This window comes from Schistocerca cancellata, chromosome 6 (assembly GCF_023864275.1).
Source record: "Schistocerca cancellata isolate TAMUIC-IGC-003103 chromosome 6, iqSchCanc2.1, whole genome shotgun sequence".
Classification (NCBI taxonomy): domain Eukaryota; kingdom Metazoa; phylum Arthropoda; class Insecta; order Orthoptera; family Acrididae; genus Schistocerca; species Schistocerca cancellata.
Window position 1 is genome coordinate 296,240,592 of NC_064631.1, and position 13,332 is coordinate 296,253,923.

Genomic DNA, 13,332 nt, shown 5'->3' on the forward strand with positions numbered 1-13,332 from the left:
AAATGGATCAAGTAAATAGTTTCTTAAATGTAAAATGGGGCAAAGCATCTTCTCGTATTGATCTGTTTTCTTCGACAGGATTCAGTAATACAGAACTATGATCATTTGTAGCTTTACGATAGTAAGAAAATCTTTCATCTAAATAAAACTGCAGAATCCAAAAGAATACCAAACGTTTTGTCCAAAAATAAGAGATTTATAGTGATAAGCACGCCCAGGCGTTTCTGCCAGCAACAGACCTTGCGTTCTCCCTGCCTATCTGACGTGACGTCACCAACAAGCGCCGAGGCCTTCCTTTGAGTCGGTGTTGGCTCGGCCGGGTTCAGATATGGCGAGTTGGGAGCCAGCACATCAATTGTAACACGCCATTATGTTCCTTGAAACATTCCATAACACTCAAGACTTTAGACATGGCGCATTATCTTGTTGAAAAACGCCACTGCCGTCGTGAAACATGATCGTCATACTCCTTGGCCGTCACGGTGCCTTGCAGGAGCTTCACTGGAGCCACGGATGCCCACGCGAATATTGTGCAGAACACAGTGGAACTCCGCCAGCTTGTCTCGGACCCACAGTACAGGTGTCAAGGAGCTCTTCCTCTGGAAGACGAATTCGTGCCCTTCCATCGGCTTGATGCAAAAAGTACTGAGATTCATCAGCCCATGCAACGTTCTGCCACTGCGCCAACGTCCAGTGACTACGGTCACGTGTCCATTTCAGTTGTGGTTACCGATGTCGTGGTGTTAACGTCGGCACATGCATGGGTCGTCGGCTGCGGAGCCCAGTCGTTAGGAGTGTTCAGCGCCCTGTGTGTTCAGTCTGGCGTTAGTTCCGCCGTGGTTCGCCGCGTGTCCTGTTCCAGCAGTCTGCGCAGCCTACGACGTCAGACATCTGTAATGACGGGTGGCCGCCCACCGCCTGGACGTGGGTTCACCTTGGTTCCGCCACATGTTGAACATGCGCCACAGTACTCCTCGAACACCCGACAAGTCGTCCAACTTCTGAAATGCTCGTGCTGAGCCTCCGGGCCATCAGTCTACCCTCGGTTAAATTCAGATCGCGCGCGCCTTCCCCATTCTATTCATGGACAGCACGCTGTCTGATACTACATGCACTGGAGCGTGTCTAGCATTCAGTCCTGTCCAGGTGACGCTGATATCGTCAGGACAGGTTTAAATAACACGATGGTCATAATGCGCTGCCTCTGTTCATAATTTGAACAACCCAGTGGTAAGTGGAAACGTGATTCTGAAGCCATTAGTGTGAGGTGGAATTGCTTACAGATAATGATCTAACAACTGCACTATACACAGGGTAGCGCACGATAAGTCGCCCGATTGAGTTTTGATCCTGCAAGTATACTATTGGGGCAAAAGCTTTCAAATTATGCGCCCAACTTCGTTCAGATCATGGAAATTAAGACTGATGTTTAGAGTTCATCGCTTCCATTTAGTGTTAGCCATTTCAGTTTGCCGCGATGGCGGACAAAGGACGATTGACGTCGCACAAGACGAAGATTGTGTTACTGTTTGCGGCGACGAAGAGAGTACCATTGACACAGTTTCGTGCTAGTTTCGGCACACGGTGGGCTCCCAGCCCACACAGTTCGCAGATTACATCAAGAATTTGAAGGTATTGGATCTGTTTTGGAGTCTCAGCTGTCACATGCACATACCGTACGTTCGCCGCAAAACATTGAAGCAGTTAATGGCTTTGACTCGTTGTCAGAGTAAATCAAGAGCCAGTGCCGAGTTAAGAATTTCACGCCGATCTCTACAAAGAATTATTCAATCCGACCTTTGCTTGTATTCACAAAAGATTACTGTGGTGCATAAACTTATGCGAGAGATAAGGAGTGGACACGACAGTAAAACCATGGTATCATCGGTCCTTTACTCTTCGATTCTACAGTAACCGGTGAACGCTATTTACACATGCTGCGAAACCAGTTGTTTCCTCACCTCATCGCCTCATGTCTTCCTCTGCAGACACAATGGTTGATGCAGGATGGAGCACACCCGCATACTGCCAACGTTGTGCTTGATTTCCTACACGAAATACTTGGCCTTAGGTTATTGTCAAACAGATTTGCAGAACAGAGAAGTTTCCTGTATGTGGTACCGCGTCATAATGTATAAGACTACTGCTGCTGGAGAAAAACCAACGTATTGGCCACTGTTGCAACGGCCTTCTTCTGACAAGGGAACCTCCCCATCGCACCCCCCTCAGATTTAGTTATAAGTTGGCACAGGGATAGGCCTTGAAAAACTGAACACAGATCAATCGAGAAAACAGGAAGAAGTTGTGTGGAACTATGAAAAAATAAGCAAAATATACAAACTGAGTAGTCCAAGTGTAAGATATGCAACATCAAGGACAATGTAAGCTGAGGAGCGCCGTGGTCCCGTGGTTAGTGAGCAACTGCGGAACGAGAGGTCCTTGGTTCGAGTCCTCCCTCGAGTGAAAATTTTATTTACTTTATTTTCGCAAAGTTACGATTTGACCATTCATTCATTGACGTCTCTGGTCACTGTAATAAGTTGAGTGTGTGTTTTGCGACCGCACCGCAAAACCGTGCGATTAGTAGACGAAAGGACGTGCCTCTCCAATAGGAACCGGAAACATTTGATCGCAAATTCATAGGTCAACCGATTCCTCCACAGGAAAACACGTCTGATATATTCTGTACGACACTGGTGACGGCATGAGCGTCACATAACAGGAATATGTTGTCGACCCACCTAACTTGCACACTTGGCGAATGGGTAAAAAGTTTCTTCTACCTTGCCCGATTTAGGTTTTCTTGTGGATATGATAATCACTCCCAAAAAAGTGATGAAAACATAGGAGCTTGTCACATAAACCGCAACAAATGAATGCAACAGTTCCACAGTCGCACCGTTTTCCCTGTGCTCTGTCAAAACTTGTTTTTCACGTTTAAAAATGTTTTCGTGTGTAGACCGTCAAATCCTGCATATGTCCAAGCAAATCTGAACATGTCCTGGAATTTTGGAGAACGAAGTTGATTATGTGTGAGTGCCTGAACTTTGATAATTGTCTGAAAATAAAAAATTAAACTTTTCACTCGAGAGAAGATTCGAACAAAGGACCTCTCGATCCGCAGCTGCTCACGCTAACCACGGGACCACGGCGCTCCTCAGCTTACATTGTCCTTGATGTTGCATATCTTACACTTGGACTACTCAGTTTGTATATTTTGCTTATTTTTTCATAGTTCCACACAACTTCTTCCTGTTTTCTCGATTGATCTGTGTTCAGTTTTTCAAGGCCTATCCACTGTCAATGTATAACTGAATGTGAGGGGGTTGCGATCGGGAGGTTCCCTTGTGAGCAGACCTAGGAGGAGGCCTCTGCAACTGTGGCGGAAACCTTGGTTTTTCTCCAGCAGCAGTAGTTTTATACAGTATGACGCGATACCACATACAGAAAACCTTGTAAACTGACTGGCCGTGGAAGCCTACGCAATTACATTAGATTTCCAGAACGTGTTGCAGGAGGAATGTGGTCGCGCCATAGCCTGGACATTAACCCATGTGACTCCTTCCTTTGGGGTTTTCTTAATGAGGTGTACCACAGAAAACCCGAAAATGTAATGCAACTTGGCCATCATTGTGGAGTTATATCTCGCCATTCCGGAAGATGTGTGTCGGAGAGTGGTCACAAATGCACATCTGCGTCTACAAGTTGTAAACCAAAACGGCAGTCATGCTGAACATGTGATTTGGTTGTATTTACAAGCTGTATTCTTTATTTCTACGTCAATAAATTAAAAAAAAATTTCAACAACAAATGTTATCCATGACACAAATCAGGTGACTTACTGTGCGCCACCCTGTACATTCCGCTGTCATGCTGAAAAGTTTGGAACAATTTTACTGATTACTGTAAATCTAGAATGTTTAGTCGAGGTTGCCTTGCAATCTTCCTAAAATTCTGATGAATATAATGCTATCCTTGCAATAATGGTGGGCAGTCCGTAGTAATAGAGAAGCATCCAATGAATACTTCTATGGCCGAATTTTGAAGCAAACGGTTTACTCATTATTCCAGGTGAGCTGCAAACCATATCTTCTGATAACACACTAGAGTGGTTTGCCTATAGTAGTTAAAAATCTGTGGTTCTTTCATCTAAACAATTAAGTTAGAGGGTTCACAGTATAATTTGTTGTAAATGCATTTGTAATAGGAAATAAAAATCCGCACACGGAGTGGTGACTAAAAATTGGCACAGACGGCTCAGTATTTACAGTGGAGCTCTTTGCCGTGTATCAGGCGACCCAGTGCATATGGTGACACAGGCTTCCCAGTGTTGTCATCTGCTCGGACTTCCTCAATGCCCTTCAGAGGCACGATGTTCTGTACACAAACCTCCCTTAACGCAACGGGTCCAAGAAAGTTTCCACTTGCTCAGTCTTGAGGGAGCCACTGTGATGTGTGTGGGTTCCTTGTCACGTCGGCCTGTTGTGAAAAGAGGCTGCTGACTCTGCTGCCAAGGCTGTAGTCCCCCTACCTCGGCCCGCTAGTTCTTCCATTCCTTCCGATGATCTCCGTGTTGCCGTCTCAGCAGGTGGTGTCACTTTGGCATCACCAGTGGTCTCCACTTCATGGGACCAGGCTCATGGAATTAAACCTCTCCCAGCGGCTAGGCCGACCTCCTCCCGGTCCTCTCCCGGCGAGATCATTTCAGCTAGGTTGCGCGTTGGGCACTGTCGTTTTAGCCATCGCCGTTTAAGTGGTGATCCCCGCCACTTTGTGCCCATTATTAACCTTTGAGAGTTCATTACCTGAGCGAATGCCCCTTTTTTTACCACTTTGGTTCTAATGTATGTTTGCAGTCCGATTTACCGGCCGGTTTAGCGAACTACGCTCGGGCTATCGCAGCGTTTCTCTCCTTATCCGCCGTAGCAATATCGCTAAGGATATTTAATTTTCAGTTCGGAGCTTCCATCGTTCATACGGCGTATTTTATGCACATTTCTCGAATAGGAAGTCCTTTTTCTTAAGTCTCATTCCTCCCATCGACTGGCCTTCACGAGTAGTCGTTCTCAACTCCTTTTTATTAGTGTTCTAAAGTTCCGTCAAAAAATGGTTCAAATGGCTCTGAGCACTATGGGACTAAACTTCTGAGGTCATTAGTCCCCTAGAACTTAGAACTAGTTAAACCTAACGAACCTAAGGACATCACACACATCCATGCCCGAGGCAGGATTCGAACCTGCGACCGTAACGGTCTCGCGGTTCCAGACTGCAGCGCCTACAACCGCACGGCCACTTCGCCCGGCAAGGTTCCGTCATGGGCGCGTAGGACTTCAGTTGCTTCTGCGCGCTAAAACAAAACAAACAGATCTCTGCCTGTCCTAGATTACACAGCAGGGGATCCCCCGACGTACACGTTTTGAGATGAGTCGTCAAATACCACACGGCATACGCGGTATTTCACCATCCTTCAACCACTTTCCGTAGCTGCTCAATACAGTACTATGCTTCGCCGTTGCCATTCGCAGGGCCATAACACTGTTCCCTTCGTCAAAACCGCTTATATCAATGGATTTCCGCATTTGAGGCTCATATTTTCGCTGTGACTGCTCATTCCTCTTTTCCGCTTACATTCTTTCATTACTGCGTCACGTGCCCGCAACACAATGAGGAGGCATTCAACCTCGCTGTGGCTAGTGGTCATTGTTTCGGCTCATCAGTGTCTGGGTGAGCGAGATCAGATCTACCTTTCGGGTTTTGTACAGCAGCTCAACTTCATATCTACAAATACTGTAATGCACAATTGAAAAAATAACTAAACCTCAACTTCGAAACAGACATTTTAAACAATTGTCATTTTTAGTGAAGGTTATAGATAAAATTATAGAATACTGAGTGTACAGTACATATGTTTATATACGACGGCTGTTCAGTTACGACCTAAGATGGTGCATTCTATAGTACGTATTCGACAGAGAATTTCTTTCTCTTCAAAAAAGAGGTTCCAAAATTATTTTCTGTCAGTTCACGAAGAAGCAGAGAAGTAACTTGACCCGAGGAAAATCACTCACTGTAGGCTGGAAAAGCAATATTGTGGGCCTGTGTAAAACGGCAGCCAGTTACACAAATGTGGGGAAAGTATACACTTCAAGAGCTGATGCACTAGTTTTCGTGGTCGTGTATATTCTAGCAAGGTTTTCGGCAGAAATTAGTATTTTCGATTTCGGCAACAAAATCTCTAAAATTAGTTACTGTTTACTTCGCCAGGTCAGTAAACTAACATTGTCTCCTTAAGTTAGTGACAAAGAATTGTATTCAGATTTAATTATTAAAGACTACAAACTTCATTTTCCTACGAGTCGACTATCTTACTGCAGTCCTAATTTTGTATTGCGTTACGTATTAACAAATCAGTGAAACTAAGATCGTTAACTGATGGTTACCTATGGCCAAGCTTTGCTAGGTAACCGTGTCTAACTTAAGCGGTTGTAGATATTACACAGCTTAGCTTTGACTGTGTAGTTCGATAAAAAAAAAGCGCTTCCCGAAATTTAGTACCTCCGCTGTTCAACTCGTCACTGTTACGCTGCCATTTTATGAGCGTAGTTCGCTGTGAATTTCCGATATACTATCATCCGAAACGGGTCACGCTACATTATGCTAGTTTCCCTTCTGACAATTTTTTTTCATTGTGATTTCATTTACAAAGCTTCTTTATAAAGTTCAGCGAGTCAGAATAAATGATCGCCAACGCTCAACTTTGCCAGTTCATGGCCGAGCACACTTAAGTCTTCATGTAAATTTCGTAGCTCGGAAGCGTTCTCATTAACTGAGACTCCAAGTATTCCAGATGCTAGTGTTTGAGAATTTTAAAAATTGTAAACACTGAAGAGCCAAAGAAACTGGTACACCTGCATAGTATCGTGTAGGGCCACTGCGAGCACGACGTGACATGGACTCAGACTAATGTCTGAAGTAGTGCTGGAGGGAAAGACATCATGAACGCTGCACGGCTGTCCATAAATCCTTAAGAGGGGGTGGAAATTCATTCTCAACAGCACGTTGCCAGGCGTCCCATATATGCTCAATGTTAACGTCTGGGGTGTTTGGAGGCCTAGCGGAACTCTTTAAACTCAGTATTCCTGGAACCACTCTGTCGAAATTCTATACGTGTGGAATGTCGCATTGTCCTGCCAGAATTGGAAAAGTCGTTCAGAATGCCCAATGGACATGAATGGATGCAGGTAATCACAGAATGCTTACGTACTTGTCACCTGTCAGATTCGTACCATGGAGCCCATATCACTCAAACGGTACACACCCCACACCATTACGGAGCCTCCATAAGATTTAAGTCTCTTGCTGACATGCAGGGTCGTGGATTCATGTTGTCTCCATACCTGCCATTGTATCGATCGAACTGCCCCAGACACTTCTCTTATATAGGCGTTGCCGACTGCAGCGCCTTATTATGCCGTTTTTATATATCTCTGTATTTGAATAAGCTTGCCTACATCAGTTCTTTTGCCACTTCGGTGTCTAAGAGGAGTCATAATATACAGGCATGTTAAAATTCCTTCACATCATTTCAGAGCTAGTAACGCTTTTCTTGAGCTACATCGCAACCAGATAATGGTTGTTACTTATACACGTTACTTATGAACGCAGAAGAGCTACTTTAACTGACAATTGAGCTCTGAGACATTAAGCCATATGTGACGTGTAACTGTCTTCAGGCTGAAGAACCGCGAACGATCGCTGCAGAGGAAGCAGAACGGGCAGCGAGGACCATAGTGCAGCCACAGACGTCGGCCCCTCCGGAACACCTTCTGTCTGCTGAGGCATCGGACAGGGCGGTCATGGACGTGGTTCCTCCACCACAACCAGCGGTCCCATCTGTGTCCTCAGAGGAGCTGCTGGCTGCCGAGGGCGATTCTGGATCCGAGCCTGGAGTGAGCAGGAGAAAGAGGAGAAAAGCAAGCTCCAAAGCCACGAAGGCGTCGCTTCTCCTCAATCTGTTCGGGCCAAAGATATTTTAAATTATCTTTGTATACGATTATGCCGGTGTTAATGAGAAAGTATAAATAAGAAATTGTATTAGCTTCCGACTAGATCATAATATTCAGAAAAAATAATCTTCAGGTTTATGGAAATTAATTTCAATATACCAAGTACATGTTCAGTGATGTCTATACTTGGGTATTGTAGTTTTATACTCAAGCTTGATTTCGAATTTGGGTAAACCAAGAAAACATAAATTTTAAAATCTTTTTATTGTACGGTACACATTTGATGTATTGCAGTTTTCCTGTTCAAATCGGCAGTCGGTAAATAAACTCTAGTCCTAGGAGCAAATATGAGGGCTTAAACTATTTTCTCCGCCCTCCCCCCCCTTCCTTCCCACCCCACGCTACTCGCATTTGATGCGGAACGACATTTAGCGTCTGTGATCTAAACTCTTCGAATATCATGTGCACCAAGGTTACATATGGTATGTCCTGTTAGAATCCGCTTTGTGTATCCTCTACACTAAAATAAACTCCTGACGCACAGTGAATGAAACTCGGTGGGGTTAAGCCGATTAACACATTCGGTGCCCCGGCATCGCCAGGCGCGGTAGCTCGGGGAACGGTAGGGGGGTGACGCCCCGTCTAGCTTGATCTATCGGCGCAGTCTAGTCTAGTCTAGTCTAGTCTAGTCTGGTCTGCTTTATTTACTGTGGGGCGGAGTCAAGTCAGGCCGTGCCCGGGCCCTCTGCAGTGACCGTCGGCCACTTTCCGTCTTTCTTCCATCCTGTGGCCAAACTTGAGCAGGTAAGTGCATTTTTCAATTTATCGTTCATCCAGAAAAAATTTTTCAGGGTAATTACACTAAAATTCGCCTTCAACAAGAAATAACTCCCTCTTACTTTCACGCCTGTTCTGAGGCATATCTATAAAAAAATTTTAATTACGCTGAAAATAATTTTATAGACAGAACGATAAATTGAAAACAAATGCACTTACCTGCAAACCTATAAGTTTCACAGCAGAATGGTAAAACGTAAACAGCTAAATCGCAAGTGACGTTCACTGTAGACTGTCCGGGCACAGACTACGACAAATTCGACCCTAACCGCAAACGAAACGTACTGTAGACCAATGTGGCTGACAAAATATCGATATATCGATATAGCGATGTACATTCCTAAAGGTATCGATATACAGGGTGTTACAAAAGGTACTGCCAAACTTTCAGGAAACATTCCTCACACACACACACAGAAAAGATGTTATGTAGACATGTGTCCGGAAACGCTTAATTTCCATGTTAGAGCTCATTTTAGTTTCGTCCACGCTCAATGGAGCACGTTATCATGATTTCATACGGGATACTCTACCTGTGCTGCTAGAACATGTGCCTTTACAAGTACGACACATGTGGTTCATGCACGATGGAGCTCCTGCACATTTCAGTCGAAGTGTTCGTACGCTTCTCAACAACAGATTCGGTGACCGATGGATTGGTAGAGGCGGACCAATTCCATGGCCTCCACGCTCTCTTAACCTTAACCCTCTTGACTTTCATCTATGGGGCATTTGAAAGCTCTTCTCTACGCAACCCCGGTACCAAATGTAGAGACTCTTCGTGCTCGTATTGTGGAAGACTGTGATACAATACGCCATTCTCCAGGGCTGCATCAGCGCATCAGGGATTCCATGCGACGGAGGATGGATGCATGTATCCTCGCTAACGGAGGACATTTTGAACATTTCCTGTAACAATGTTTGAAGTCACGCTGGTACGTTCTGTTGCTGTGTGTTTCCATTCCATGATTAATGTGATTTGAAGAGATGTAATAAAATGATCTCTAACATGAAAGTAAGCGTTTCCGGACACATGTCCACATAGCATTTTCTTTCTTTGTGTGTGAGGAATGTTTCCTGAAAGTTTGGTCGTACCTTTTAGTAACACCCTTTATATTCGCGATATTGCTTTCAGCGGCATATTGACATATCGTTATCTGAAGGCAATATCGTGTCGATATTTTTATTTAATATATTTTCACAAATTCTGGTACATATTTGATAGTTATTTTCAAATTGTAGAACGTAATTTTACTTTCATTGTGTGAAGGACTCACTAATGGCATAAAGCAGTTGTCAGATTGCACCGCGAGCGGAAGACATGGCACACTAAACAAGTTAAATTTTAAAAAAAATTTAACGCAACTAATGTGCTTTTTCTTCACTCGGCATTCTTCAAAAACAGTTACTGGAAATGAGGAACCTAAATTTAAATAACAATATTGGTCTTTGCGATAAGCGGACACATGTGAGGGGAAAATGCCGACGTAATCGGCACCCCGTGCTATCAACAGGAACTTCGTAGTTTGCACTCTAAAACTGCAAGTTTGTTGGCGTTAAGAGAAAAGAGGAACGTTGATACGAAGTGAAGTGTTCCGGACAAATCAGGTATGTGACGTAACCGAACGACGGAACCAGCATACATATTTCATTGTGCCACCTACATACAGCTACCATTAGCAACGTCGCTACCGCCAAGCGTGACGTGCATTCTTGTCTCTCCAATTCTTGCTCTAAGGACGATGGTCAGGCTACTAGTTTGATGTACACAATACCCAATAATAAATGCTTAAAAATACAATTCTAAAACAGGCAGATTATTTAAAATGTGCAGTCGACATTTTGTAAGCCAGTCGACATTTTTTACATATATCGATACATTTTCGGTTTGCCGAAGTCTTGTAACATGTTTTGCATATCGATATATCGGATTAGCGGAATTTTTTAAAAATGTCCACAGTCCTACTGCGCCGGCCTGAGTGGCCGAGCGGTTCTAGGCGTTACAGTCTGGAACCGCGCGACCGCTACGGTCGCAGGTTCGAATCTTGCCTCGGGCATGGATGTGTGTGATGTTCTTAGGTTAGTTCTAAGTTCTAGGGGACTTATGACCTCAGCAGTTGAGTCCCAGAGTACTCAGAGCCATTTGAACCATTTTTAGTCCTACTGCACGCTGGATAGCGCCGATAGAACACAATAGGCGTGGCTTCGGCCAGCTGCTGTTTCCCGAGCTACCTCGAGTGCCAGGACAGAGGCACCGAAAGTGTTAACGATTGAGCCTTATGCCTGTAAACAGTAGTACTAAAAAACAGCTGATAGAACTGAAGTCCGTTAGATATTAAAACTTTAGGAAAAATAGTTAATACATTTACTTCATACAACAGAATATGAAAATGTGATAGTTAGTATAATCTTCGTAAATCATCTAAGATACAGTATTACGACAGTTGCCCAAAAAGTGATGCACACCTTTTTTTAGGAGAAAACTGCTACGAATGCGAAACCTTACGTACGTATTATTTGAAGTCATCTGAGTGAGCGCGCAGAGTTTCCGACACTTCCGACAGATAGCGTAGCTGCAGGACATTTTCAAAATGGCGTCTGTAGCTGATGTACGTTACAAGCAACGCGCAGTCATTGAATTCCTCACTGCAGAGAAAGAAACTGTGGGGAATATTCACAAACATTTGTGCAAAGTCTATGGAGCATCTGCTGTCGACAGAAGTACAGGTTGTCTCTGGTTACGTAGGGTGAGGTCATCAGAATGCGGTTCGGCGGAGCTTCACGATTTGCAGCGGTAGGAGAGACCATCCATGACTGTAGCACAGGGCTTAACAACTGGCCGGTTTTGAGCGCGAGTACTCGCGTCTGCTCAGGCACGTGCTCGCGAGCAGGTGCAAGGTCCCGGAATAGGGAGGGAGGGGAAATGCGCGCGCACGTTTGAATGTGATCTCGCGTTCGTAGCAGATTTCACTAGCCATCTGAATGCTTTGAACATTTTACTACAAGGTAAAGACCTGCTAATTACTCAATTTCATAGATCGAATACGAGCTTTTGAAATGAAATTGACACTTTGGGTGAGTCAGCTGGAAACAGGAAACCTAGCTCATTTTCCTAAATTATCATCCATGCAAGATGTTCACAAAGACTGAACGTTATTCACATAGTTTAGTTGATCAGCGCTTTCAAGATCTGACAGCACTAGACAGTGATTTTGATCTGTTCTCTCCATATTCAGCGAATATTTAAGAGATTCGTCCTGAGCTGCAGCAAGAAATTATTGACTTGCAGTGTGACAGAGGATACAGAGACAAATTTCAGAACAAGAAAAACATTTTGGAATTCTACAGACACTTCCCTCAGCATAGATTTCCTCATTTGCACAAACTGGCAGCTACAATAATATCAATGTTCGGTTCCACGTATGTTTGTGAAAAACTGTTCTCTGCGATGAAATGAAACAAGACGCACCTGAGAAACGCATTGTCTGATCGAAATTTAAACTGCACGCTGCGCCTAAAATGCACAAGATCAATTACTCCGAACATAGACGCAATTGTAAAGGGCAAAAGTGCAAGATAACCGAGAATCCCACACTTCAGTGACACCTGTTATTGTGTAACAGTTCACAAATTAATGCGAATGTAGAGGCATATACTAAGCTAATAAAATTATGTGGCATGCGTACATTCTCCTATATTTGTTTCATTTGTCGCAGTAATAATTCGTGAGTGATATCACTGCAGGTGGCCCCGGATTTACATTGACTGGCGGCAGCTGTTGTGTGCCCCACGTGACTTTCCCCACTCTCCGCTCTGGTCTGGTAGTGGGGGGAGCGTGCTCACGCTGCTCCGTGCTCGCGCCTTGCTGCTCACAGCTTGCTCCGCGAGCGCATATGATGTGAAGCCCTCCTGTAGCACCTGACATGTTGCAGCGAGCTGATGTCATTCGCGAGGACAGATTAAAGGATGCCTGCCATTCGTGGAAGACATTTTGAGGACTGTGAGGTGATTCACACAGCGAAGCTGTGGCTCCGCCACCAAGACAAGGACTGGTATCGACAGGGCAAACACATCCTTGTTTTGTGTCCTCGGAGTCTTTCGCGACGGCATACATAAATAAAACGTTCACAGTTCTCAAGCCGAGTCAAATCGAATCCTCGAGCTTTCGATGACCATATCCATCGACGTCAGAAGTTCACGGACTCCCAGGGCTGCTACGGTTTCTCGCTTATATAGGCATATCAGCAGCAGCCAATCAGATACACCCAGTGTGGTTACAATGCAGCTCATCATAGCTTCTCTACACGTCCCACTCCTGAATGTTGAACTGGTTCCTCTGGACTGTCAGAAAGGTACTTCCTACGTATGGATTTGTACCTCAGTCCACAGGTCAGTTTTTCCCTGAAATCTCTGCATACGACTGATTTTTGTTACTGCCAGGCCACTCAGTCTGAGTGGTGCATAGTCTTCGTCAGAGCGGCCACAATGG

At 44.5% G+C, this 13,332-nt stretch overlaps 1 protein-coding gene across 1 annotated transcript in view; it reads left to right on the forward strand.

The window, feature by feature from the left end:
• The window catches only part of LOC126088115 (uncharacterized), a 44,914-nt gene extending 36,616 nt beyond the window's left edge, over window positions 1–8,298 (forward strand). The window contains exon 6 of the mRNA XM_049906214.1: window positions 7,734–8,298. Coding sequence (XP_049762171.1) covers window positions 7,734–8,036 — 303 coding nt within the window. The 3' untranslated portion in view covers window positions 8,037–8,298. The remainder of the gene's footprint in view (window positions 1–7,733) is intronic.
• The last annotated feature ends 5,034 nt before the right edge of the window (window positions 8,299–13,332 follow it).